This window comes from Capra hircus, chromosome 21, assembly GCF_001704415.2.
Source record: "Capra hircus breed San Clemente chromosome 21, ASM170441v1, whole genome shotgun sequence".
NCBI classification, from domain to species: domain Eukaryota; kingdom Metazoa; phylum Chordata; class Mammalia; order Artiodactyla; family Bovidae; genus Capra; species Capra hircus.
The window spans coordinates 31,746,002-31,773,759 of NC_030828.1; the positions used below are offsets into that span (position 1 = coordinate 31,746,002).

At 39.5% G+C, this 27,758-nt stretch overlaps 1 protein-coding gene across 1 annotated transcript; it reads right to left on the reverse strand.

The window, feature by feature from the left end:
• On the reverse strand, window positions 287-27,758 carry TSPAN3 (tetraspanin 3). The gene is made up of 7 exons (XM_018066449.1): window positions 27,484-27,758; window positions 12,746-12,937; window positions 12,421-12,495; window positions 9,276-9,377; window positions 8,180-8,332; window positions 7,836-7,919; window positions 287-1,192 (listed from the first exon to the last, which is right to left on the reverse strand). The coding sequence occupies exons 1-7, from the start codon at window positions 27,544-27,546 to the stop codon at window positions 1,100-1,102; spliced, it is 762 nt and encodes a 253-aa protein (XP_017921938.1). The 5' UTR covers window positions 27,547-27,758; the 3' UTR covers window positions 287-1,099.

Below are 27,758 nucleotides of genomic sequence, written 5' to 3' on the forward strand. Positions count from 1 at the left end.
TATCTCCTTCTGTAAATTCTGTGATACCAGCACTCCACATTCCTTGAAGAGGACGGCGCCATCACTGTATCCCCAGTGCCATGCATTCAGCAGGTGTGCCATATCTGCAGGATGTACTGGACTCAAAAGCATCTCTAGGTTTGTGAATACCAAGGTCTTTCTAATTTTGCAACAGATATAATGGAAACACATGCAAATCATAATGAACTACAGATAGCACCAACATTTAAAACATTATACTGCTGCTCTGGAATTGAAGTGTCCCCAAATAATTAAAAACTACATGTTGAGGGGGTGATACAGAGTTTATTGAATTAGATTTTTCTATTTACAACTGAGATCACATCTACATACTATTTTGCTAGTCTACATGTGTACATTATTTCTAACGAGTTTAGACTTAATGATGAATGGGCTCAATCATACAAAAATACACGCACACACTCACACTAATTGTTTTAAAATAGTAGTGCATACATTATACTCCTCCTATAAAGCCAGCTTTGATTAAAAACCGCTAGTTTCAAAGATCAGTCTGATTTTGAAGATGAACCAAGATACACGAGGTATGATTCTAAAATCTATCTTAGCCATTTTGTACAGTTGCTATCTTACTGGACTATAGTATATATTTTTAAAAAGGACACTGATGAGGGGCACTATCTGGTATTAACTTTAACCAGACAGCTGACTGCCTCCTCCTCCCCCCCAAAACCTTTGGCCAAGAGTTCTCCACTGTGAAGACTGAAAGGACCTGGTGATACTACAGCAGCAGTCCCATTATGCTTGGAGGTGACAGAAGCAGGGCCACGTCAACCTTTAATTCTACCACACTATGCAACTCACAAACGGTTCTGAGATTAGAACATTTACCGCCATACTCAAAACACTTACGGACACGGAGAGCTAGAACAGAGGGGAAAAAAAAGTCATAGGTGGGTAGGTAAGAAGGTAGACAAATGAAGAGTCAAGCTGCTCTGTCCAACACCTATGTATGTGTGCTTTAACTAAATGAACTCAGGAGGCCAATAGCAGTGGACCTGCTCAATTCACCTTCCAAATCAGAACAAGACTGAAAAGCTCAGGCTTGAGTCTTCTACTATGCATAGGCTCCGCCGGTGATGAGGAGCTCATAAGCAGGATCTCTACTCCTTCTGCACAACACGATACAGGCGCACAGCATGCCCAGCAGCTGTAGGAAGAAAACAATGGGGAAAAAAGGCTGAAAATCTTCTTACAGCAAGTGTGTATTTCTTTGTTGGCAATGGAACTGTTTCACAGTTCAAAGATCTCAAATCATCAAAAAAATCACGACCAGTAAGCAATTTCTAATGAACACATTATTCTTTTAGGAACTAAGAACCCAGTTTTCGCATCCCTGCTGCATATCTAAGAATAATCCGTGAAGCAAGCAGAATATCCAGGCTCTTCTAGTGCCATCCCCATCTTGATCCAGACCAGGGCTGTATAAAAGTGTGCTTGCTGTACTGATGGCAACAGTCCATAACTGAGCCGTCACATATGGTAGCCACTAGCCACATGAGGTTCCTGATCACTTGAAACGGAGCTAGTGCAACTAAGGAGCTGCATTCTTTATGGTATTAATTTAAATTCAGGTGTATGTGGCTAGTGGTTACCACACTAGACAGCAAAGGTCTAGAGTGGAATGATCAAGACTACATATGAGGAAATCTAATGTTTATCTTTCACACATCTGGATTTTGGGGAGACAGGCTTTATGACAATCCACAGAATGAAAAGCCCAATATATGAGTAGCCCAAAAGCCCTATGCAGGGGGAACCAATCCTGATACCAAAAAGTGTGGTTTGAAGGTTTCTGTTTTGCAATGATTTTTGAAATCCAGGACAGCTCTGTGATATTATGTACATATTACTTTTTAAAGGTCACTTTCTTCATCATTTTAATAGGCCTAATCCTTCTGTGGTAGCAAACTGGAGTAGTAATAAAGTCATGCCATGTTATTTTGGATAAGTGAGAGGATTAAGCTGGATTAAAGAGAAACGAGTCTAGAATTTCTGACCTGCTTTCTTACAAAATATAAACGGTTATTAAAGAGCTAAATAAATTAATGTGCTGTTCTAACTTTTCACTGAAAGTGAAAGGTCCCAGTTATTTGATTTTAAAAGGCAGGGCCCTTTGTACATACAGGGGTCAATCTAATTTCAACAGAATGTATCCGATCTATAACTAGACACTCAAAAGTCTGAAGTGGAAGATTACTAATGAGACCCATGGACAGAGACAAAGGAAGTCCTCAGTCTGAATTCTCCATGATGAAGTCACACACTCCAACTTCTCCCCTTACTTAGCCTCTATTCTACCCATTTGGGATATATCCTTCCTGCTTGAATTCATCAGTTTCATTATAACAGCATTTGCTCAGTGTTTACTAATGCAAAGTACCTTAAAGACATTTTAAAAGTAGATATTGTTGAAGTTCACTATATATCTTAAGCCAATTCTAGATATGTTTAGTATCTAATTCCTAAAAAAACACATTTCCATTCACTGTACATCAAAACATTTTTAGAACAGCTATAAGATCAAACACAATTATGTTCCCAGGCAATGTTAAATTGAGCAATAAAAATGCTAAGCGCTGAAATTATTGATTTGGTTGGGAAAAAAATCTCTTCCCATTCTCATCTCCTCACATTCCTTTCAGCTGGTTAACTTCTACTGGAGTCAGCACTCTCAAAATGGAGTCTGAAATAAGTATCTTTTTTTCTTGACTTTAATTAAATCAACTTGTACTGATTTAAAAACAATTCAATAAGCTTGATAAAATCCTACTCATGCCTGGAAATGACTCTGTTTAATAACATTAAATACTCCAATAAAAATTAAAAAAAAAAATTAAGTGCTACACAATAACTTCTTATAATGCAAACCTCATCACTAAGTATTACAGGTTCATTTCCAAAGCTTTGCTACATTAAAATCTCATTGATTATTGAAGTTCTCCAACAACAGATTTAAAAATATCACAAATGTTTTAGCTCCAGTGTGATTTCTTAGAATGAAACTTATCCCTACAATATTCAAGTCATGAGAAGTAATCTGCACCTAGTCCAAATATAACACCCAGCCAACAGCAAAAATGATTACTAAATACATAAGCAAATGATTAAAAAAACTGACTGCCAAGGATTAAAATGTTCTATGATACACAATTAGATACACAATAGATGGCATCATGGGGAAGTAGGTATTTTACACAAGGTAATTAGAACTGGACATTGGAAACACTCTTTTCTGAGAAAAATTTAGAAACACCTATCAAAAAGTCATCCCTATTCTCTGACCCCTCAACTTAATGGCTACAAATTTTTTGCTATAGATTTTGCACATACATACAGAGGGTATTCACTACTTGCATTTTGGTAATAGCAACACTTCCATAGGTGCCCATTAATGCAAATAAATTATGAAGTAGGTAAAAAAATAGAATACTTATAGGTAGCTGTGGTAGCATATTAATTTGTCTTCAAGAAGGTACAAAAGGTTACATGTATTATTCCACTTATATAGTATTTGTAGAATTATGAAGTTCTGGGAATGGAGGACGGATTAGTGGTTGCCAGGGTATGGGGAGGAGGAGTGGGAGGGAGGTGGGTGCAATTATAAAGGATTCTATAGTGTTGTAACTGTTCAGTATCCTGACTGTGGTGGTGGTGGATACAAGAACCAAACAGGTCATAAAATTGTACAGAACTGAATACACATATAGAAATGAGAAATCTAAATAAAACCAGTGGATTGTCTCAATGCCAATGTCCTGGTTGTGATATATAACAGTTTTGCAAAATGTTAACCACTGAGGGAAACTGCAAGACGCATAAAGATTCGGTCTGCAGTATTTCTTAAAACTGGAGGCTTCATACAATTATCTTAAGAAACAAAGCAGAAAATTGCATCCTATCAGCTTTTATTTGTATAAAAAATATTTATGTGCTTGTTTAACCACAAACTACTTTTGGAAGGATATATAGGAAACTGGGAACAGTGGTTGCCTCTGCAAGGAGGGATTCAAGAACTGGAGTCAAGATTTGAGCAGGAGTTTCACCTATTATTAAATATTTATCATTTGAAGAAAAATTTATCAAGTGGGCTTTTCAATTAAAGAATTTTCAAAAAGTTAACAATTAAGATTAATTTTCCCCAAATTGAAAAAAAAAACACCAAAAACCACAACTTAGCTACTCAGGAATTAGCTTTGGTTTTAAGTTTTTAAGGAAGAATTACTTGAAATATTTTTTTCAAAAGATGGTCAGAATTAAGCCACTCAATTTTAACTATCTAAAGGGCCCAATCCAAAGTGCTATTTACATATGTATTTTAACTCATTTTAATGAATTAAAATAGAAGTTAGAAGAAGCAGGAAGGAAATGGCAGTCTCAGCCTCCTTCACACTTGGCATACAGACCAGAAAAAAGCAGCATGGCCTTGGGAAGCAGTTCTCTGTAAAATTTTGCTCTTGATCATTCCATCTTAAGGACGTGACAGCATTGTGAGACTCCAAGGACTGACAATTTCCATTTTTTCCCATACTGCCTTTGTAGAGAGTTTTACCTGCACCTGATACTTAGAAGAGCTTGTCAAATCAAAAATCTAGATTTTATTATTATGACCAGACTGTTGAAATATAAACTTTATAGCTGATCATTTGTACATTTAAGAGGCTGGTTACTATCAAAGAAGTGAAATATCTTGCTAATTAATAAACTAATAGTATAAGGAGTGTGCAAAATCTTTAAAATCTCATTCTCTTATATTAAAAAATCCTGTTGTAACAATTAACCAGCACTTTTCAGGTTTTTTCCCCTTGATCATTTTGGTCCTATCCAAACCTAGACCACTTAACAAGACTAGAACAAGGGTGGGCCAATGTTTCATAAAGGGCAATTATAGTAAATATTTTAGGCTCTGTGAATCAAGAGACAAAATTAGTCTCTGTGGCAACTACTCAACTCTGTCACCACAACACAAAAGCAGCCATGGACAATACATAAAATGAGCGGGGCTCACACCAAAAAAGGTGGTGGGCAGACTGGCCCACAACACTCAAACAGGCTCTTATTGGTAAATTAACTTATGAGAGAATTTTATCTTAAATTCACCTTTATGTCTTAGAACATTGATGAAATGTAGCTTAATGGTACCACAAATCAAAATCAAAGGAGACAGCACTTGCATAGTTTTGATACTCACAACGCTACCAAAAATCATCTTTCTTTACCATTAAATAAAACGATTTACCGCAATAGCTCTTAGAGCTTCCCCACTTAAGAACCTGAAGAAAAACGCTAACAATTATTCAATGCTATTACATTTTGTATTCCATCCAGCTTAAAGTGTCAATTTGCTGTCGGATTTCATAACAGAATTTAGGAATTTAATCTTTTGAGAATCTTAATTCTTCAATTTGTAATCAGAGGCAGAGCACACATGGAGACAAGGTTCAAGATTTAATCATGGTCCTAAGTCATGCTATCCTTGCTCTTCCTCAATTTCAAGGTCTTCAAAACTAAGGGAACAGGGACTGGAGAATCTCCAAGCATCCTTCTAGTTCTTTCTCTATCACGGTAAATATAAAAGCTCATTGCTCTTTGAGCTGTTTCTGCCTTCACCTAGGTTTTCCATATCCTGGGCACCAATCTACATCAGATTCTGAATACCAAAAGTTTAAACATTTATAGGTACTCACACATATTAGAAAATCCTTTTACTACAAATGGATGTTTTTTCTCTTAAAACTAAAATTTTTTAAATTTTCAAAACCACTATGTTTCAAGTCTGCAAAAGTTCTCAATCTCTGACTTAGTTTTGTGGAACTTGAAACATCAAAGCTTTATTAGATATTATTTAAGCCACAGTGATTTACCTATAAAATGGTATAAGAAGGCATATTTAAGAGACTGGTTAGAATGTTTATTAGTCCCCACTGAAAAATATTTAATGAAGAAATATTAATAAGCTGGTTAATAAGCTCAAGTAGATGAGGGACATATTTGAGTGTTGATTTTTATTAGCCTTCTATATACATTTTGCATACTTCATGATCATAAGCATAAACTTCTTAAGCTTTTCTGCTGCATGCTAATATATGCAGCTTTATTACCACACATAAAGTTATTAAAAATGCATGGATCAGGATTTCACTTGGGTAAAGACACTACCTTCATGTTTCGTTATTTTTAGCTAAATGACAGTGTTTACACAGAGAAAATATGAAATACATCCCTGCTGATCTACAGATTACTGCTACACTGAGCCACAGAGTAAATGCTTAGAAGGGCAGAGACCATAGCAAATAGAGCTAGGCTTTTTAATCAATAATTTCAGAGGTGTTTGAATACCAGCAAAGTAAACAATCACCTTTTTGCCATTTTAAAAGGCACTTCCTACTAAATACACTAGTTTCTGTTCAAATATACAGAAAGCAGACAAGCCAAGCAACTTACATATAAATTAGCAATTACATTGGTTTATCTAGCAATTAAATGGTATAAAAACTTTAACACATTATTGCCTGGGTGATTTTTGCCGAAATAAATTAATGCCTGTGGTGTTGATATGTCTCTGGTCAATAATGTGCTAGAATAGATTCTCTGGACCTGAAGCACGTTTCAAGAATATACTAAAAGAACACTAAGAACACTCTGAGAACTAGATCTGATGCAAAGGATTTTCAATCATTTTCAAACTGTTGTAACATTCCTCTAACAGAATTCCTAAGATAAAATATATACACCTGAGAAACTAGGAATGTAGGTAGTTTATCTGGGCAGAAAAATAGTCATCTTCCTTATTTGTTTTCTAGGTGGGTATGAGATTGAAGATTGAAGGCAGGAGAAGGGGATGACAGAGGATGAGATGGTTGGATGGCATCACTGACTCGATGGACATGAGTTTGAGCAAGCTCTGAAAGTTGGTGATGAAAGGGAAGCCTGGCATGCTGTAGTCCATGGGGTCACAAAGAGTCAGACATAACTGAGCGACTGAACTGAACTGATGAGGTATAAAGGATATGTGTGGGTTTGTTTGTTTTTGATAAAGTGAGAGGTGATTAAAACAATTACCAGGTACTTTGTACAAGCTATTAATAAGGGGGAAAAAAAAAGACTGTTTTCACTGGTAGGAGCTGGGACAGGTACCCTCAGCTGCCAAAAAGACACGGGACATTTCCAGATATGCCAAGTGGTATGACAGACTTCTTGATGCCAATCTGTCTAAAAAAACTAAATCCACATATACTAGGGCAGTTAAACCTCAGTTTTTACTTAACAGTCTTTTCTGTAAAGTGATAAAGTTGCTCCTATTAATGTAAGAGACCAGTGTAGTGCCAGTTCTTGATGTATGTATATTAATATACAAATCCCTTGGAGACAGGAAAGCAAGAAATGGAAAGAGAAACAAAAAAAAATTAAAATTAAGCTTTCCATCGCCAAGCTAAAATAAAGCAGTTTGATTTTTTTAACAATTGTGTGAAGTTCTACTAAAGCACCTCCCAAGAATACATTATGACAACAGTCTGTATTTTGAACAGGTCACTCACTAATCAAGTCAAGAGAATAAAATAAGAAATCCCCTGTCCATGGTTTCCCCATCCAGATCTCTGGCTTCTGGGATCATTCTGGGTCTATGTCTGGAGACAGGAAATAGAAGATGTTGGACACTGGTGTCTGTACCTCAGTCACTTCCAAGTTATCCATATACACAAAGCTTAACCGCACTTGGTGGTTAAAAACCATTGGGTGTTGACACTGGAGAATCAGGACACTCTGATAACTCCTTGGCTAGCTGTGCTTACCTGAATAGCTGCAAATGCCAACGCTGCCCAGATAACATGCATCATGATTTCTTGTAGCTTCTTCACAACTAGAGCCTCACACCCCTGAAACACCCAAAGTCATCTTCATTAGTCTTTTTTAAAAAGGGAAAAGCTGCAAGGTCACACATTACTACTCACTGGCAGAAACAGAAATGACAAACAGCAAGAGGGAAAAAGATAATGCACTTGAAAATAACTTATATTAAAATTAAATGACATTAAAGGCAAGTAAAAGAAGGTAGAAAAGTTCTAGGTAGAGATAATTCACCAAGAAAACAGGTTACCAGGCTAGATTCAAATGCTAGTCAAGAAACTGAACTTACCTCAGCATAGAGATCAGAGGGGTGGGCCAGGCTGCCATTACAGCTGCTGGCTGTCTCTCTGCAACAACTAAGAGGGACGCTCTGGTTTTTGGTTTCTTTGAACCAGTCTGTATTTTCCCAGTCTGAATAGTTGTGAATTCCACAACAGTGCAGCTAACAGAGAAGAGAATAGAGACATCAGTCCTCATAGAACACAAGGCCCTGTGTTGAACTTCAGAGTTCTGTGCACTGCAGAGCTTTAAGCTACTTTAGACCAGGGATGTCCAATAGCACTTTCTGCAATGACAGAAATGTTGTAGGTCTGTAAGCTCAGTATGGTAGCAACTAACCACACGGAACTACTGAGCACTCACAATGAGGCTAGTGTTGACTGAGGAAGTGAATTTTTAACTTTAATTTAAACTGCTACATATAATTAGTGGTTCTAGACCCTCTGTCTGAAAAATCATATTGCCAACAAGGGGTAGTTTATAGCTAAGAAAAAAATCTTTAATTTTGCCTGTTAAACATCTGATTCTGAATTAAATATTATATCCAAAGATAAAGTATTTAAAATCTTTTGTCTGAAACGTCTGGGATTTACTCTAAGTTATAATTAGCAGAAGACATGTGAGAGTAAAAAATAAGATGAGATAGATGAAATAAGATTGGCAAAAACTCGATACATTTTGAGGTGAGTTTATGAACACAAAGATCTACTAGATGATTCTACCTTGAGGTATGATTCAAATTGTCTACAATAATTTTCTTTTTTTACGGTTTTGTCTGTTATCTTTGCCGGTCTTATCTTCTAAAGGTATGTGAAAGACTTCTTACCTCCTCTAAAGTTCATTTGGGCTCTCAACTTTCCTGTGACATAACCCTTTTGCTCATTATCACACCTTTAGCTAATTATTTTTGAGGAGGAAGGGCAGATGCTTCTTATGGCTATGCTAGGTAATGGTGGAAAAAACTTTTCAAGGGTGAAGGTAAAAATACTGGACTCATTATGCAGCTAACCATGGCTATTACGGTACACTGCTAATTTACACAGTAACAGAGATAAGTTCAATGTTGACTCAATAGTGACTGGTTCTCCAGCTTCAAGAGAACTCACCTGTCTCTGAACATAGTCAATGGCCCGGCTAGCAGCATCAGGGTTGGTTCCATTGTAGGTCTTATATACCTTCTGAATGCTGCGATCAACTTCATTTTCCACCTGAATCAAAACAAAGAATCTAGTCCCTCAAAAATATTGGTGAAAGTAACATTAGTCAAGACTCCAGCTAAATGCCTAAATGGCACATATGTAAAGTTTCAAGATAGTGCTATGAATTTCTTGTAAGAAAAAAAGTTCTCTCCCTGCCTGCCTTCAGGTAGACTCAGGTAAAATGTCAGACATATTACATTAGATTAAAAGCAATCAAAGAGACGACTGTCTGCAAGATGGCAGGCTACCTAGTTATGAAAGAGGGAGAAAGCAGTTGAGCCTTGAGATAAGTGTCCTAGATTATAAATATATCACCTCCTTTTTCAAATGGGGTTCTTAGAAGACCTACTCATTTTCCTTTCCTAAAGGAGGTAAAAATTAAACAACTTAAAAAGCACCCACAGGATACTTTTGGGACAAATACCAATATTACATTTTACTTATGTTTATTTAGACTTGGACAAATATGCAAAAGTAATCAACAGATCTAAAAAAAATGATCAGGAAATCAACTCTTCAAAATATATCACTGCCAACAGAGAGGCAACTAAAGTGTCATTTAATTAAGTTTGCTTGTACCAGATTCTCCTTACCCTACTTCTAAGATGATGGGACCTATTTGGTAATTTTATCAGTCATGTGGTTAAGATCATAAAATTGATACCCAGACTGTTGGCAGGGGTATGATCCACTGCATTCTTTTTTATAGCATAGCTGTCTGGTCCCTTATACAGCAATGGTTAAATAGTAAATCAGCCTATCATGTCTTTGACTCCAAACCATAAGTTACAATGAGAATAACCCCAAGTGCGCTCAGAGAATAAGCCTAGGATGCCTTTGTATCGGTTCTATGTTGTTGTTGTTTAGTTGCTAAGTTGTGTCCAACTCTTTAGCTAATGCATGGACTGAAGCCCCCCAGGCTCCTCTGTCCATCTGATTTTCCAAGCAAGAATACTGGAGGGGGTTGCCATTTCCTTCTCCAGGGGATCCTCCCCATGCAGAGATCAAACCTATGCCTCCTGCATTGGCAGGCAGGTTCTTTACCCCTAAGCCACCAGGGAAGCCCATAACAGCTCTATAGTTTAATTTAAAGCAGCCTATTAGCCTTAAATGCTGCTGTAGGTGGAAGGCAAAAGTGGGCAAAATAGAAAGAAAAGGGGCAAGAAAAGAAGAAATGACCAGAAAAGAGGAAAGAAGGACAAGAAGGGAGTGGCTATAGTTGTTTTGGTGTTTGAGTTGGTAGGGGCCCTCGTTCCTCAGGAACAAGTTGGAGGGTTGCAACCCCCAGTATGATGCATTTGAACTGTGGTGTTGGGAGAAGACTCTTGAGAGCCCCTTGGACAGTAAGGAGATCAAACCAGTCAATCATAAAGGCAATCAACCCTGAATATTCATTGGAAGGACTGATGCTAAAGCTGAAGCTCCAATACTTTGGCCACCTCACTCGAAGAGCTGACTCATTGGAAAAGATCCTGATGCTGGGAAACACTGGAGGCAAGAGGAGAAGGGGACGACAGAGGATGAGATGGTTAGATGGCATCACCAATTCAATGGACATGAGTTTGAGCAAGCTGGGAGATAATGAAGGACAGGGAACCTGGCATGCTGCAGTCCATGGGCTCGCAAAGAGCTGAACACAACTGAGCAACTGAAAACCAACTCCCAGTAACTTTTTTCTATGTCTAAGACCAAGGCATTTTTTCCTGAAGAGGCAATGGAAAATGAAATCCTTAATTTAGTTCTTCTAAAACAGAAATCTGGGAATCTATGGACTAAGGAAATTTGAACAAATTTCTCAGCTGACCAATTATTCATTTGTAGATCATTCTACAGTCAAGGGGACGCTCGTTCCTTGGAAGGAAAGCTATGACAAACCTATGACAAAGACTGAGATGGCACTAGTGATAAAGAATCCACCTGCCAATGCAGGAGACATAAGAGATGTGGGCTTGATCCCAGGGTCGGGAAGATCCCTTGAAGGAGGGCACAGCAACCCACTCCAGTACTCTTGCCTGGAGAATCCCATGGATAGAGGAGCCTGGTGGGCTACAGTCCATGGGGTCACAAAGAGTCAGACACGACTGAGTGACTACCACTTTCACTTTCTCATGACAAACCTAGACAGTATACTAAAAAGCATTACTTTGCTAACAAAGGTCTGTACAGTCAAAAGCTATGGTTTTTTCAGTAGTCATGTATGGATATGAAAGTTGGACCATAAAGAAGGCTGAGTGCCAAAGAATTGATGCTTTCGAATTGTGGTGCTGGAAAAGACTATTGAAAGTCCCTTGAATTCCAAGATCAACCCATTCAATCTTAAAGAAAATCAACCCTGAATATTAGTTGGAAGGACTGATGCTGAAGCTCTAATACTTTGGACACCTGATGTGAAGAGTCAACTCAATGGAAAAGAGCCTGATACTGACAAAGACTGAAGTTAAAAGGAGAAGGGGGCAGCAGAAGATGAGATGGTTAGATAGCACCACTGACTCAATGGACATGATTTTAGCAAACTCTGGGAGATAGTGAAGGATGGGGGAGCCCGGCATGCTGCAATCCATGATTGCAAAGAGCTGGAATGACTAGCAACTGAACAACAACTAGAGTCATTTAAAGAAAACTGTCTACAAACTAGGGGTTTCCCTCGTAGCTCAGTCGGAAAGAATCTGCCTGCAATGAAGGAGACCGGGGTTCAATTCCTGGGTAGGGAAGATCCCCTGGAGAAGGAAATGGCAAACCTCCAGTATTCTTGCCTGGAGAATTCCATGGGCAGAGGAGCCTGGCAGGCTACAGTCCATGGGGTCACAAGTTAGACACGATTTAGCAACTAAACAAGCACCACCTAAAACTAGGACAGCAGCAGAGTAACACTTTGTTATATTAAATGAGATAAGAAATCCTGACACATAATTTCTAACTACCTTTATATTTTTCAAGTGGTGGCTAAACTGAAGGCAAAAGAAAATGTTTACTCTGAAAATGAGTTTGTTCTATTTCACTCAAAACACTTAAACCACCTTTCAAAACATATAAATTACAGTAGACAACATACCTTTGCTCTGTAAACATATCCCAAAACCACAACAACAACTTCTGTGACAAAAACCAAGAGTAGGATGATGACAAACTGTAAGGAAAATGTAAGGAAACATTGTCAAAAATTAAATACAAATGAAAAAAACAGCTCTAAATACTCTCTTGATAAAAAGCAATTATCTGAGCTAACTGCTACAAGTTTAAGACAAGTGCTAATTCTATTCCAATTATAAAGAAAGCCAAAGAGAATATGGACTTTCATGCTCAAGTCAAGCAAGTAACACAAATGAATATTCCCACATATTATGACGACACATACGGTCAGGGAAGAACTAACTTACCGTGGCAAGTCCACAGCGGCTTTCCCGGATTGTGGCACAGCAACCAATTAGCCCAATAATGAAAAGAAGGGCCCCAACAGCTATGATCACCACAGCAGGGATGAGAGTGTACACATCTTCAAAGAAGTGGTCATAATCGTCGTAAGTGATGAAGACATAGGCTCCGACATAGCATAAAATGCCAGCGGCTCCCTGTAGAAAATAAGGTCAGAGCGCTGGTAAAATTCTCCAACCCCTGGTAAACATTCCCACTATTTCTTGGCACATTAGAACTCAATGAGATTTTCCACCACTTTTAAATCTATTTGTAGACTTTTTTCAGTGAAGCTGAAAATTATGCATTAGTAAGAACATTTCTTTACTAAAGTTGAAAAGTCTTCCAAATTCCAACTACTCTTTGGTAATTGCTGGCTCATCGAGGACTGAGAAACCATTAATCCCACACATAATACGGATGACAAGAATGAAAACACACACAGACCCCAAAGGCCTTCTGTAGTCAATTACAGATCAGCACAGAGGTGAGGGCTGCCCCCCTCAAATGGGGAAATCAGGACAAGTGGCAGAGTCAGGACCTGAACCCAGGTACTCTGACTCTAGAATCTGCATTTATACTCTCATCTCTTGCTTTGGGGAAAGAAAATACAATAGTAACTAATAACCATGATACATGATACCCACTTCTAAAAAATTTGCCGTCCTAGATGAGACTGTGAAATGGTAAAGCTAGAGGGCTGAATGACTAAAGAACTTGGCAAATTCTTTGCGTGTGTTAGTCACTCAGTGATTCCTGACTCTGCAACCCCATGGACTGTAGCCCACCAGGCTCCTCTGTCCCTGGGATTCTCCAGGCAATATTGGAGTGGGTTGCCATTCCCTTCTCCAGGGGATCTTCCTGACACAGCGACTGAACCTGGGGTCTCCTGCATTGCAGGCAGATTCTTCACTATTTGAGCCACCAGGGAAGTGAAGTGAAAGTGAAGTCGCTCAGTCATGTCCGACTCTTAGCGACCCCATGGACTGCAGCCCACCAGGCTCCTCCATCCATGCGATTTTCCAGGCAAGAGGACTGGAGTGGGGTGCCACTGCCTTCTTCGAGCCACCAGGGAAGCCCACTGCAAACCCTTTAAGTCTATGCTTTAGAATTGTGTTTCTTGAACTATGTAAATAGGAATCATCTGAAGATCTTATTAAACTGCAGACTGATCAGTAGGTCTGGGGGTGGAACCTGAGATTCTGCCATTTCCAACAAACTCCCAGCTAACGCTGTTGATTTTTGAGCTACACTTTGAGGTACAAAGTTTTAGAGCACCTACCGGGAAGTGAATGCAGAAAGTCATAAAACAGCTGCTGCTGCAGACACTGTGCTCCACCTACAGAGTTTTATTAATACATACATTCTCCTCTCATATTGTCAATTTTGCTCTTGTGTCAATTTTGCCAGCACAATGCTGACAGCCCAGTGTTGCCTGCTTTCATGTGAATGAGCAAATACAGTGTGAGGCTAAGTGTTAAAACATCAGTTTAATGAATTATCATTTATAGAGCATTTTGAGGCTTTCATATAAAAAGAATTATTTCACCAATCTTTAAAATTTAACACATACAGCATTAATTTTCAAACTACAAAAGAGCCTCCACAATGATATCATTAATTCTTCTCAACCTGGAAGCAGTTTAAGTCTGTGGGACTCTGCAAGCTTGGGCATCATCAGTATATTTTCATACACTAGGCCGGTAGAATCACTCAGATCTGGAAGGAAAAGACTCCATTTATAGAAAGTTGAGAAAGTAACTTGACTTTAAAAATAAATAAATAAATAACATGGACTTTTTAACAGACGTCAACTAGAATAATGGAGCCAATTTAAGAAACTATATTCTTTTCAAACTCTCCTCTGGCCTTCAGGAGGCCCCACTGCTTGCTCTCTCATTCTCCTTAGGGACTCTCCTTTACCAGACAAATGTTAGTGATCTCCAGGGTTCTACCTTCGGCCCTATTTAGTTCTCATTTTGTAGGCTCTCCTTGGGCTAGCCTAGCTATGGCTTCACCAGTCACTGTGGCTCTCCACCCAAGCCATCAGCTCAGAACTACACATCCCCATCTGGAAGTCCCACAGTCGCCCTGACCTCAACCTACCTCAAACCCTCGCTGCCTTCCTGCTCACTCCATTAAATCTGCCCTCATATTTCGTATTTCAGAACAAACAGCAGCAGTTACTTTTCCTAGTCAAATGCCTGAGAGTTACTCTATACTCCTTCTGTGACCTACCTCTATATCCCATCAATCTTCAAACTCTTTCAGGTTTCCTTTTTTATTTTTTAATAGTTTTATTTATGGCTGTGCTGGGTCTTCATTGCTGTACAGGTTTTCCTCTGTGGCTGAATGAAGGGTACTCTGTTGTGGAGCACGGGCTCCCAGGCTCAGCAATCGTGGTACATGGGGTTAGTTACTCTGCAGCATGTGGGATCGTCCCGTATCAGGGATTGAATGTGTATCTCCCACGTTGGTTGACTCTTTACCACTGAGCGACCAGGGAAGCCCCAGATTTACTTTTAAAACACCACCTGAATACTGTTAACTTCTCTTCAACCCTCTGCAGTGCTTAATTCAGGCCTTACCACTGTTCACCCTAAACCTTACTTGCTCACCCTCCCTCTGTCCCTTAATATGTTCTTTATATGATCAGTTATTTCTGTTAAAAATATAAACCAGAACAAGGCATTAGCATGTTTAAAATCAGGATGAGGCAAGTGCCAGGGGCAAGGGGAGGGCGGCTGCATCAGGAGCAGGCTGGCAGCATGGCAGACAGACACACACCGAGGGCCATGTGCCGAGCCGCCCCCAGCCCCCGGCCCCCGAAAAAAAAAAAAAAAAAAGGATGAGGCAAGTAAGGCCTCTGATAAACTCAGCTGTTCCTTCCGGCTTTTTGGGCTCGGACTCCCCGCCTCTCAAGCACCCTGAACTACTGAAAGCTGTTATTCTGAATGCATTACACATTCCCGCACTTCTTTACCTCTGCTGCCCTCTTCATCTGCTCAGGACGCCTTGTCACCCATTAAGATGCAGTGTAAATATCACCTCTTCTTTAGGAAACCATTCTTGACCATTTCAGATGGGATTAGGTGCCCTTGGTCACAGACCATCCCCTACATAGCTCTAACGGCATTTATCACAAGTGTTGAAATTATAACTATATAAATCTCTGCATTCCTTTAGGGCACAAACTTTGCCTGTCAGTCTTTCAGCCCTGAACCACCATCCAGCACCCAGAGCAGCTCTTGGCACGTGGTAGGTATTTGTCAAAATTCATTGAGAACACTTCATCTCATCCCTTCCCTTGAAACTGCCCTTCAAGCTCAATCATAAATCTTTGGTTTGAATTTGCTTTGTTTCCTCTTCAGTTCAATCTTACAGATTTTAGTTCACTATTCGAACAAGATTTAGCAACTTAATCCAGCTTACTTAATTCTTAATGGCCATCACATTTGGAATACATTAGTTTACAAATGCTTTACTTACAGAAATTGAACCTGTTCAAAGACCCTCAGTCCACTGACCTACTTACTTTGGGGACATATTATTATGGGACGATGGAAGACATGAGAGAGAGAAAAGAGGAGAAACAGTTAAATAATTTGGGTGCATTAACCACAGAAGCATATGGAATACTTAACACTCATACCCAAAACTACTTTTTCTTGACTACATACGTGTGATATGCAAACATACACATATGTACACACAAACATTTTGTTACAGTAAATACTTTTAGTCCCCAAACTGAATTAGAAGAAATCCTATATATGAAGCAATCAAATTTTATCCAGTTTGTTTTCACTAGTCATCTCTCTATTCTTTGGATTCTTAGCTTTTCTTACTCTAATAGGCAACCTTCATTTACAAGGCTTGAATTAAAATAAATTCCATCTTTGAGGTGCTAGTAAAGGTAATTAACGGCTACATAAATTTGATAGAAAATAAAACTGGAAGATATAGGTACTCAACAATTTGAAATACAGGACATTGAAGAACTATTTCCATTTTAGATATGAAATGAGTCTGAGGTCCCTACAAGGCTCACCCTTGGTGCTGCCTGGGACTGGGCCAAGTGAAACACTTCCAGTGCGGCCAGCCTCCACCCAGACAGATAATGAGTGCAATGCAAGGAGGAGATGCCATTTATAAAGCTGCCTGTTCCTTTTCTAATAGATTTGAGAGAAGTTTCTTTCCCCAGGCTGCAAACTAGTCAACATCTAAGTCACACAGTGCAGTTGAGAACATAATGCTTCTGTTTTGACAACATACAGGGGGAAGCAGCATAGTCACTGCACATACCAAGAAAAACTGCAGTGACTGCTGATATGAAACTATATAAATCAAGTAACTCATAGAGGGTGTCCTCTAAATTTTCTTCTCTTAATGACGTGTGTGTGTGTGTGTGTGTGTGTGTGTGTGTGTGTGTGTGTAGTCGCTTCAGTCATGTCTGACTCTTTGCAACCCTGTGGACCGTAGCCCGCCAGGCTCCTCTGTCCATGGGATTCTCCAGGCAAGAATACTGGAGTGGGTTGCCAAGCCCTCCTCTAGGGGATCTTCCCAACCCAGGGATCGAACCTGTATCTCTTATGCCTCCTGCATTGGTAGGCAGGTTCGAAGCCCAATGACATGTATATATAGTGCTTAACAAAAGTTGTATAATAAACAACTTATGAAAGACATCAGTTACTTTGAAAATACAGAGAAGGTGTCCTAACAAGAGCTGAAGACCTAAAAACAGCAATAAACAACTGCTTTAATGACATCCAACCATCCAAATGACAAACATAGGTGGGGCGCATATAGTAAATGTAAGGAAAGTAATTCCTAACTAGGGACTTGCAGTCATGAAGATTTTTAACATAGGACCGGTGGCTATTAGAAAGGCTAAAAGGTGAGCAGGGTTAAATCCTTCTTCTGAAGGGTCATGCTGGGATTGAGATCTATCAAAGGCTCTGGGCTTTGCCAACAAAGCAGCTGCAGAGGGGATGAAATGTAGAACTTGGAAGCAGCTGAACTGCTTTAGTCACCACCGAGAAAATCTGAGCCTATAAGGAGGATTTGTGGAGGACAGTATACTAAAAATATTCATCCTTTTTACAAAGAAGTGAAGGGAAATTTAAGGGAAAGGCTGAAAGCTGAAACAATAGGGAAAAAAAAAGAGAATTTTCTGAAAACTGTTCCTCCTTACCCTTTTTAAAAATCTGCACCAGGCCTTTAGTTGCGGCATACAAACTCTTTAGTCTGTCATGTGGGATCTAGTTCCCTGAGCAGGATCGAACCTGGTTCCCCCGGCTGCACTGGGAGCATGGAGTTTTAGCCACTGGACCACCAGGGAAGTCCCTCTTCCTTACCCTTTAATAAACTCATGTTCTAAACTGTCACAAAACTGTAAAACCTTAGGAGAGCCAGTGCTTTTGCACAACACCAAGCTATTCCTCCAAAAATAAAGCTACCTGTTAGAAAATTTTAGAAGTATGAGTTTAGAAGCATGACACTTCACTTTATCCTTTCACCCTTTCACTCCCTACATACAAATGTAAAGCCCTTTTAAAGCAAGAAATTTCACTGTTATGTAAGATTGATTTTTCTATAGTTTAGAAACCAGTGTTTTGGTTTAGAAACTAGTTGTTTTGTTTCTGTACTTTTCAAATCTTCTGAGAGAGATGATGAAATGCTATAATCCACAAAACTCCTGAATTCTTTACTTTTCTAAGAAAGAAGAAACAGGAAATGGAAGGTAGCACATCAAGCACAGTGAGCCTGCCGCCGGAACAGACTATCCCACAACAGGAGATGAAAGAGCTCTGCTGTGAAAGTGCATTAGTACGGAGATTTAGAAATGTGAAGGTAGAAGCATCCCACAGAGCATCTGGGTGAAGATAGAGCAAAGAAGAACACAAGTGATTTTCCTGCAGGACAGGGTAAAGATGAAGGGGCCATCTTAAGTCATTCAGCTAAAAGCAGAGTCTGACAAATTCTTCTCACCTGCGAACTATACTTCTCTGTGTGATTTTTGCCTCCAACAATCAATTGGTAAAGCAGAAGCGACTGGAATGTTGGGAGAAAAAATAGAAAAACTTGGCAAAAACCACTGTGTACTCCACAGACTTTGTAAGAATGCAGATTTCAAAAAGCAGAGAGGGAAAAAACAGCAGCAGAAATTCATCTTAGGTATATTTATTTTTAAACATTTAACTCAGAGCTTTCTGTATGGTCACAATAGTCTCTCATGTACCTATCTCCCTTCTCTCCTACAAGGAATCCATTGGTAATTCTATACAGCACATTTAACGTATATATATGGAATACAAAAAAAAATGGTACTGATGAACCTATTTGCAGGTCAGGAATAGAGACGCAGAGGTAGAGATCAGACTTGCGGACACATTAGGGGAAGAGGGTGGGGTGACTGAGAGAGGAGCGCTGACATACACACCATCATGTGTAAGCAGATCGCTGGTGGGAAGCTGCTGCGCAGCACAGGGAGCTCAGCCCAGTGCTCCATGGCAACCCAGAGGGGTGGGATTGGGGGTTGGGAGCGAGGCTTCAGAGGGAGGGGATATACCTATACTTAGAGTTGAATCACGCTGCTGTACAGCAGAAACCAACACAGTATTGTAAAGCAATTATCTTCCAAGTTAAAAAAGTTATCTATTTGGCTGTGCCAAGCCTTAGTTGCAGCACGTGGAATCTTTGATCGTCGTTTCAGCATGCTGGATCTTTAGTGGCGGCGTAAGAAATCTTTAGCTGTGGCATGTGGAATCTAGTTCCCTAACCAGGGATTGAATAGGGGCCCCAGCATTAGGAGTGCAGAATCTTAACCACTGGACCACCAGGTAGGCCCCTATACAGTGTACTTCTGAAAGCTTCCCCAAACTCCACCCTCAAGCCATAAGTTTCTTAAAATCACCTTAAATCTTTGACCATTCTACTACTTACATAACATTTTCTAGTCAAACATATTTGCTTTGGTTCTGACTTACTCTGATAAAATACTTCATATCTTTGAACAGAATTACTCTTCTACCAAGTCCAATGCTGCACATTTTTCTTATCACTCAAGAAAAAGAAAAAAAAAAAAAAGACTATAGCAAAGATTTCAAATCCTCTTAACAGAAATTAAAGCTATTTTAACCAAGAATTTGGGAAGCTATTAAATATATCATTTTCTCCATAACAAACTGGTCAATAATAAAGACAAGCAGTATTCAAAGATATGTAAGGATACAGAGAGAAGAGCCCTCAGGAGTAGAAGAAGAATCTTTCTGGAATGCAATCTGGCAACACATCATTAGCCTCAGCATTTATGCTTTTGCACCTATTAACTGTACTTCTAGGAGTCTATTCTTAAGAAAGGAGGTCAGAAGGAAACAAAAGATTTGTACAAGGTGCATTCATCAAAATGCTACAATAGCAAAAACAAAAGATCATGTTGAAGTTTGACAGAAAACAGCAAAAGTCTGTAAAGCAATTATCCTTCAATAAAAAATAAAAATTAAAAAGAATACACACACACACACACACACAAAGAAAAAACCCAAGCATCCAGAGATATATTTGCATTAGAGCCCTTAAATATGTTGAAGCATAATTTAGTAACACACTTGTGGTATGTTAGGGGAAAAACACACTTATGCATGGATATTTATAAACACCAAAATGTTAATACTGGTTGTCTCTTGGTGGCGAAATTATGGTAATATTAAAATATTTTTCAGTGTCTTCTTTAAAAAGGAAATATATATTTGCAGAATCATGAAAGCTAATATTTAAAATTGTATCTGAAATTGAGACTTCATTGTTCTCTAACAAATGAATTCTTAAATCTGTCCTTAACCAAAACATAAAATAGGAATCTCTTCAATCCCAAATGTTTTAGGCACCTCTGCCAATCTTCCCTGTTTATAACTTTTCTTGGGTCTGCCTGGCTTTGACTCATCTTTACATGTTTTCTGACTACTTAACACAATTCTGATCACTTCAGTACGCATCTTTTTTCTGCCATAAATATCACCTATCAAGGAGACAAGCAAAACAAAACCCTACTTCGAGATGTATAATTTTGACAATAAGCCACTTCTTCCTTCATTATCAATATCACTATCATTATTGCCATTATTCTTAAAGAAAGAATATTTTAATCCTTTAAACCAATATTACTCTGGAGATATTCCAAAGATCATGTTCCTCAATTCTGTCCTATTTTCACTTTTTCTGTATTTGACTTTTTATAATCATTGTTTATCTAGCTTAACAAAATTTTTCTATTAATCCAACTTTTATCTCCCAGTTGAAAAATCTAAAACATTCAGGCTGCAGTGAAACTGGAGATCTGCAACTGCCATAGTCAAACTATTTTAACAGCATGGAAATTAGATATTTTCAGATTGCAAGGCTCCAGGGGTCATCTGAAAGAGTATTTTCAGAGTATTTAAATATGCATTTTTCTTTGAGACTCTCTATCCCCATACCCAACTCTAACTGTAAAGAGTCAGTTATTACTACTAGAGCCTGAGGTGTTTCAACTTCATAACAGGAGTTGGCCTTTGCTTGGGTTATGTATTTAATCAATAGCAACAACAATATAAAATACAGTATGTCAGCATTTACTATAGATTTCCTTTTAGTAAGTAAAAAACAAATACATTAATGCAAATAATTTTTCTTAGCTACTGGCTCTACCAAACTATTAAAGAGGGGGAGGGAGGAAAGAGATGACATTTTTAAAGGAAGACTTGAGACTGTCCATGTGGAAGGGGGAAGGAGAGGAGCAGCTAGAAATTAAATTCACTAGAACATTAAATGATTTTGCCTGTCTGTCTGACCCTTCTTCCTATAAGCTATTAGAAAGCAGGAACTATACCTTTTGCATTTCTCAAACAGGTAAAGCACAGATATTCAGCAAGTATTTACTGAGTGAATGAGTCTTAGGGTATACTTGTTTGATGCAAGTATAAATTTTATGGAATAAATTTTTTGCAAAATTCCTAATGTTGGATCTTATGGAATAAATTCATTAAAATATTTCAAAGCATGATAAATACCCTAAAAAGGTAATAAACAACCTATTTCTTAAAAATTGCCAATTAAAGAGAGTCCTCCTACATTCCCTTTGCTTTGAGTTCTTTCAGTTAATAACTCCCAGCCACAAGGTACTTGGTCCAGTGGACAGATGACTGAGAATGCAGTAAGACTGGAAATAATTCATTTTCTTAACTGTCAAAGACAAGAAATAGGTCTCCTGTTATACACGATAACTTGCTTTTCTTCTAGTAAACTGAGAAACAACTATGAAAAAAGAAATCTGTTAGCTGAAGGTGTGCTCCAATGACATATTCTTTGTCAGAGCAGTCACTCATGAAGATGAGACTACAAGAGGTAGAGAAACAAATACCAGGATGGGAGATGAAGGGTCCAGTTTAAAGTATCATATTCTCATAAATGGTGGAGAGGGTGTGGAGAAAAGGGCACCCTCCTACACTGTTGGTGGGAATGCAAACTAGTACAGCCACTTTGGAGAACAGTGTGGAGATTCCTTAAAAAATTGCAAATAGAACTGCCATATGACCCAGCAATCCCACTGCTTGGCATACACACCAAGGAAACCAGAACTGAAAGAGACACATGTATCCCAATGTTCATCGCAGCACTGTTTATAATAGCCAGGACATGGAAACAACCTAGATGTCCATCAGCAGATGAATGGATAAGAAAGCTGTGGTACGTATACACAATGGAGTATTACTCAGCCATTAAAAAGAATTCATTTGAATCAGTTCTGATGAGATGGATGAAACTGGAGCCGATTATACAGAGTGAAGTAAGCCAGAAAGAAAAACACCAATACAGTATACTAACACATATATATGGAATTTAGAAAGATGGCAGTGACGACCCTATACGCAAGACAGCAAAAAAGACACAGATGTGTATAACGGACTTTTGGACTCAGAGGGAGAGGGAGAGGGTGGGATGATTTGGGAGAATGGCATTGTAACATGTATACTATCATGTAAGAATCGAATTGCCAGTCTATGTCCGACGCAGGATACAGCATGCTTGGGGCTGGTGCACGGTGACGACCCAGAGAGATGTTATGGGGAGGGAGGTGGGAGGGGGGTTCATGTTTGGGAATGCATGTACACCCGTGGTGGATTCATGTCAATGTATGGCAAAACCAATACAGTATTGTTAAGTAAAATAAAGTAAAAATAAAAATTAAAGAAAAAAAAAGAAAAAAAAAGTATCATATTCTCAACTCAAATGTGCAAGATGTGCTAGAAAACACAAAACATGTATATGGAGATGTGTGACAAACAGTTTTTCTTCATTTATAATGAAATATTTCATTATAAATTTTTATCTTTTAAACAAAAGCATGAAGGTACAGCTAAAACTTCTTTTGGTAATTTGAACACATCAAATTTGCCTTAGGGCCTGTAGGCTGTTCCTTGTCTTAAATGTCTGCCATTTCCTCCAAATCACCCCAACATCTGTTCCTTCACATATTCCAGATTAAATTTCACCTCCTTGGAAAAGACTTCTTTGCCAACCTATCACATCATTCTGTCTTAATTCTCTGCATAACATACCACTATCTGTTATTTTTCTTGCTTATTTTTAACTGTCTGTCCTGTAAAGCTCTGTAAGAACAGAGATCTTCACTTTTCCACTACTTTTTCAGTAATATAAGCAAAAAGTGGGTGCTTAAACATTTGTGTAGTATCTGCTTAACAAAGCACATTTCCTTAATTTTATGGATTTACAGAGGGAAATGAAAGTTGAAACTTTTTTAGGATAAGACAAATTTTAAAGCTTAAATAAGGCTTTTAAATAGGATTTGTATTTCATATGAATGAATGATTAGTTAAGCTGCCACATTCTAAAGTTGTTTCCAAAAGCCTTTAAAAGGTGTTTAACCTTGTGGTATTTCCTACTCCAGAGCCGTTTTAGCATTACCATGGCCTTTCATATTGATGCAAAACAACACCCTAAACAGATGTGCCAGACTAGAAATTCTGCAAGCAGGAACAAAGCTTTCTCTTACAGTCTCTATAATGCCTAAGATATGTGTGAGCAAAATAAACACTAGCCAATTGGCTCTTCTTCTAGGGTAGAAAAAGTAAAGGTAATTTGTATAACATGGGACTTAGTTAAATACTCAATTAACTGAACAGAATAAAACCTGAAATTATCAAGTACTGATTTAAACTTGTTTTAGATGAGGCCTCCCAGGTCAGATCGAATTAAGACTCTTGTCTGACCTTGGAGCAAAAGTGCAGTTTAGAGAAGAGATTAATGACTATTTATTCTAATAGCCTTCAAAATTTAGTAACTAAACACTTTTGTCTTCCAAAAATCATCATGGGTCTAGCACTAATACACTTACATTTAAAGCTATGCCACTCTGTAAAAAACAAAGAGATCCAAGTTGTACATCCCTTCACTTGTCCAAAATTACCTATCACGCTACAGGCCCTAATATTCTGGAATTTGATGATGAGCTCTCAATTTCCATTAAGACAAGCTTAAGAACTTTAGAAACCACTGCTTCCCCTTTGTGCCTTTCCACAGTAATTTTCTTAGACTGTACTGTCCACAATAATCTATACCAAGTCAACATTAACAACTTTGGCTGTTATATCATCTAATGCCGATTCTAAGCATTTCAAGTACATATCTATTTCCACATCACAACTCACTGAACAAACTGCCAACTGAACCAGGATATCAAGATATTAAGAGGCAGAGTTTAAATATGTTGCCAAAGCAATTAAATGTCAACATTTATAAACAGTCAGCTGATAGTAAAGAGCCAATGCAACAGTTAAAAAAATCTTCGCTAACGCTGACCAGTGGTGGTGGTGGTGTCACTAAGTCGTGTCCAACTCTTGCAACCCCATAGATTGTAGTCTGCCAGGCATCTCTGACCATGGGATTCTTCAGGCTAGAATACTGGAGTGGGTTGCCACTTCCTTCTCCAGCGGATCTTCCCGACCCAGGAATTGAACCTGGGTCTCCTGCATTGCAGGCAGATTCTTTACCAACTGAGCTATGAGGGAAACGTTGCCCAGGGGAACCGAGATAAATGTTAGAGATGCTCTATGTAGGGAATGCCTATTCTTACACTGATACATTAAGGTATTAAAAGGTGGAACGGACCACTTATAAAAGAATACACTTATCAGAACTAAAGAATGCAATATAAAAAACCAGGAAGAACAGGTTAACATGTTTTATGTACTTCCTCATAATGACCTAATTTTTTAAACTGACAAGTTAAATAGTCCAGTTTAAATGCTGGTGGAAGTTCTAAACAAGGTTAAAATCATCTTTTGGAGCAAGTGAGTCTAACACTGCCTAAAGAGCTCCTTGCTCCCTTTGCAAGTCTTTTGAAATCACACTTTGCTCTAACATCATAGGCTCTAGAGTATAGGACACCCTGGGTTTGAAGGCTGGCTCTGCCCCACCTTGGGTGTGCCACTTCAAGTAAACTTTAATATCCTCATCTGTAAGAGAAGCATAATATTCCCTGCCAAATGAGGCTGTTAGGAGGCTTTATTCCATTAAAGTGCTTAGCACAGTGCCTGGGTATAAAAAGCACTCAAATTTAGTTATGATTACCAACATCATCAGATTCCAACAGTTGGTCCCTAAACTACTAATTCTGTGGGAGACTCATCTAATATTGCTTCCTTCTTAGTTATGTTACATGAATCCTGCTCTGTGCCACATTTTTTTCCCCTACATGTCTGCTTAACTTCCTCATCACAGCTCACCTCACAAACATTTTACTATTCTACTAACCTAGATAAAGGGTGTTTAACCTCAGCCTTGGCAAGAACCCACCATGAAAAGCACAACCGAAGTTCAACATAACCTTCTTCACTAAGTGCCAATAATAGTACATATACTTATATAATTTCTAAAGATGAATGAATCTTTGAATAAACTATAATTTTAAATGAAAATTTAATTATTTAAAGAAAATGGTTCCTGTATTTCTAGTATTTTGTTTAACAATTCCAGTCCCTGAGCTTGAAAGGCCTAGAAGTCACCTGATAGTACACAGATTCTTCTTCAAAATCAAACTGGATGCCCATAAAAATAATAAGGGACTGTAAAGGATACAAAGCTAAGTCTACACTTAAGAATCTTATCTGATAGTGTTTCTCATCTGGAGATACTAGGAGATTCTTTTACCTTTTAAAAAGGCTTCTAAGTCAAACTAAAGTATAAGAAACACTGCTCTAAATGGAAAAGAAGAAATCATGGAATCCTGATATCACGTGGGTGATCCTGAACAGTACTCTCAGTCCGGATTCTTTTCATCACACCATACCCTGAAAGACTCTATGGCAAAAGATGTGTGTGGTAAGTGCCCTGTGATGTGTAATTATTCTTTTACGCTACAGCAGTCAGGATATGAAAAGTTTCATTCTTTGCAGGGGGAGGAGGGAACCGGGTTGTAAGAAGGAAAGGATTCTTTCCAATTTAGGTATGTTTGTGGCAAAGAGGTGAATGGACGCATACAAAAGGATGGGAAGTGGAAATGTTCAAGAAGTGTCCTGAAGACTGGGGACAGAGAAGTGTGTCCAGGTGTTTAAGAACATGGTCAATCGTGAGGAAGTAAACGATGATTTGAAGACTTTGGTTGCAACACTAGGAGAGCACTGAACTTTATTCTACTACTGAAGCTTTGGGGAGGGGTGTGTGTTTATTTTTTAAATGAAGTAAAATGATGTGAAGGAAGAAAAGCTTTATAAGATTTATCCGGGTGCAAGGTCCAGATGAACTAGAGGGTGGAGAGGCTGCCAGGAATAACACAGGTTATTACAAAAGTCCCTGACGAGATAAGGACCTAAAGTAAAATGAAGTGCTTTACAAAGGGCCTTTTCTTTGGGGGCGTGTCCAAAAAAATTCATAAGCCACCTTTTATTGAAAGTGAACTCATCGCTTTCTAGATCTTGTGACACTCGAGTCATATTTAACCAAGGTTTATAATCTCAGGCTACCCACCCCCATGGCCAAACAAATAAGATTGATTTTTCTGCTCACAGGATTATTTAGCTTCTCAAGTTGAAACCTTTCCGTTTTCTGGGCTGGTAACCAGTCGACCAGTTCTCCACACACAAAGAGCTCTAAGGCAAAATTCCTCACGCCTGAGTCGGAAGCGTCCCCGCACTTCTGCACCGTTTGCTCGCTCGCCTCGGGGCTGCCAGTGGAGCCGCGGGGGCTCCGGGCCCTGACAAAGAAAGCGGAGCCCGACCCTTTGGGGAATATCCTATTTCGAGCCTGATGTCCTGAAAGAATCTGCAATGTGAGCTCTCCGTCCAGCAGGCTGTTCCGGGGGGAGGTCGGGGGAGGGGGGGCTCTCAGCGCCGGGCTCCTGGCACAGAGCCCGCCGGCCGCGGCGTTGGGCCCGGGAGGGAGGCCGCCAGAAGCCCCCGAGGGTTTCTCCTCACCGCCCTCTACACCCCGAGTCTGCGTCCCGGCCGCCGAGATACCAAAGCGAAGCGGCCTCCGGGGCCAGGCCCTCCCGGGTCTCCGCCGCAGACTCCCGTCTCTCCCCCACCTCCTCAGCGCCAGCCACGACTCAGCCTGTGTCCCCGCTGGGTCCCCACCGGCGCTTCAGCCGAGGCCTCTTCGGGCCGCACCGCCGGCCCCTCGCCCTTTCCCGCCCGCTGGCCACGCTCACCCAGAAGATGAGGTTGAGAAACACCAGCACGGTCTTGGAGGAGGTGATGCCACACTGGCCCATGGTGCCGCCGGTCGGCTGCGGCCCTGCTCGGCGAGCGGGACGCGCTCACCGAGCGAGGTGGCAATGGCGACGGCGCCTCCCCACAGGGAACTGCTCGGCCTGCGAGGCGTTCACCGCAGCCCCCGGCGCCGTCGCGCACCCCAGCCCCAGCAAGCACCTCGCTTCTACGCGCAGCCGCCGCAGTCTCCGTGGGGCCCCCGCTCCGCTCCCTA

Excerpts from the sequence above, each read along its gene's own strand:
- TSPAN3 (XM_018066449.1), bottom strand. The coding sequence starts at position 27,546 with ATGGGCCAGTGTGGCATCACCTCCTCCAAGACCGTGCTGGTGTTTCTC. Across the intron at positions 7,920-8,179 it reads CCTCTGATCTCTATGCTGAG|GGGTGTGAGGCTCTAGTTGT; the intron begins GTAAGTTCAGTT and ends TGGGTGTTTCAG. Across the intron at positions 1,193-7,835 it reads TGGCATTTGCAGCTATTCAG|CTGCTGGGCATGCTGTGCGC; the intron begins GTAAGCACAGCT and ends TTCTTCCTACAG.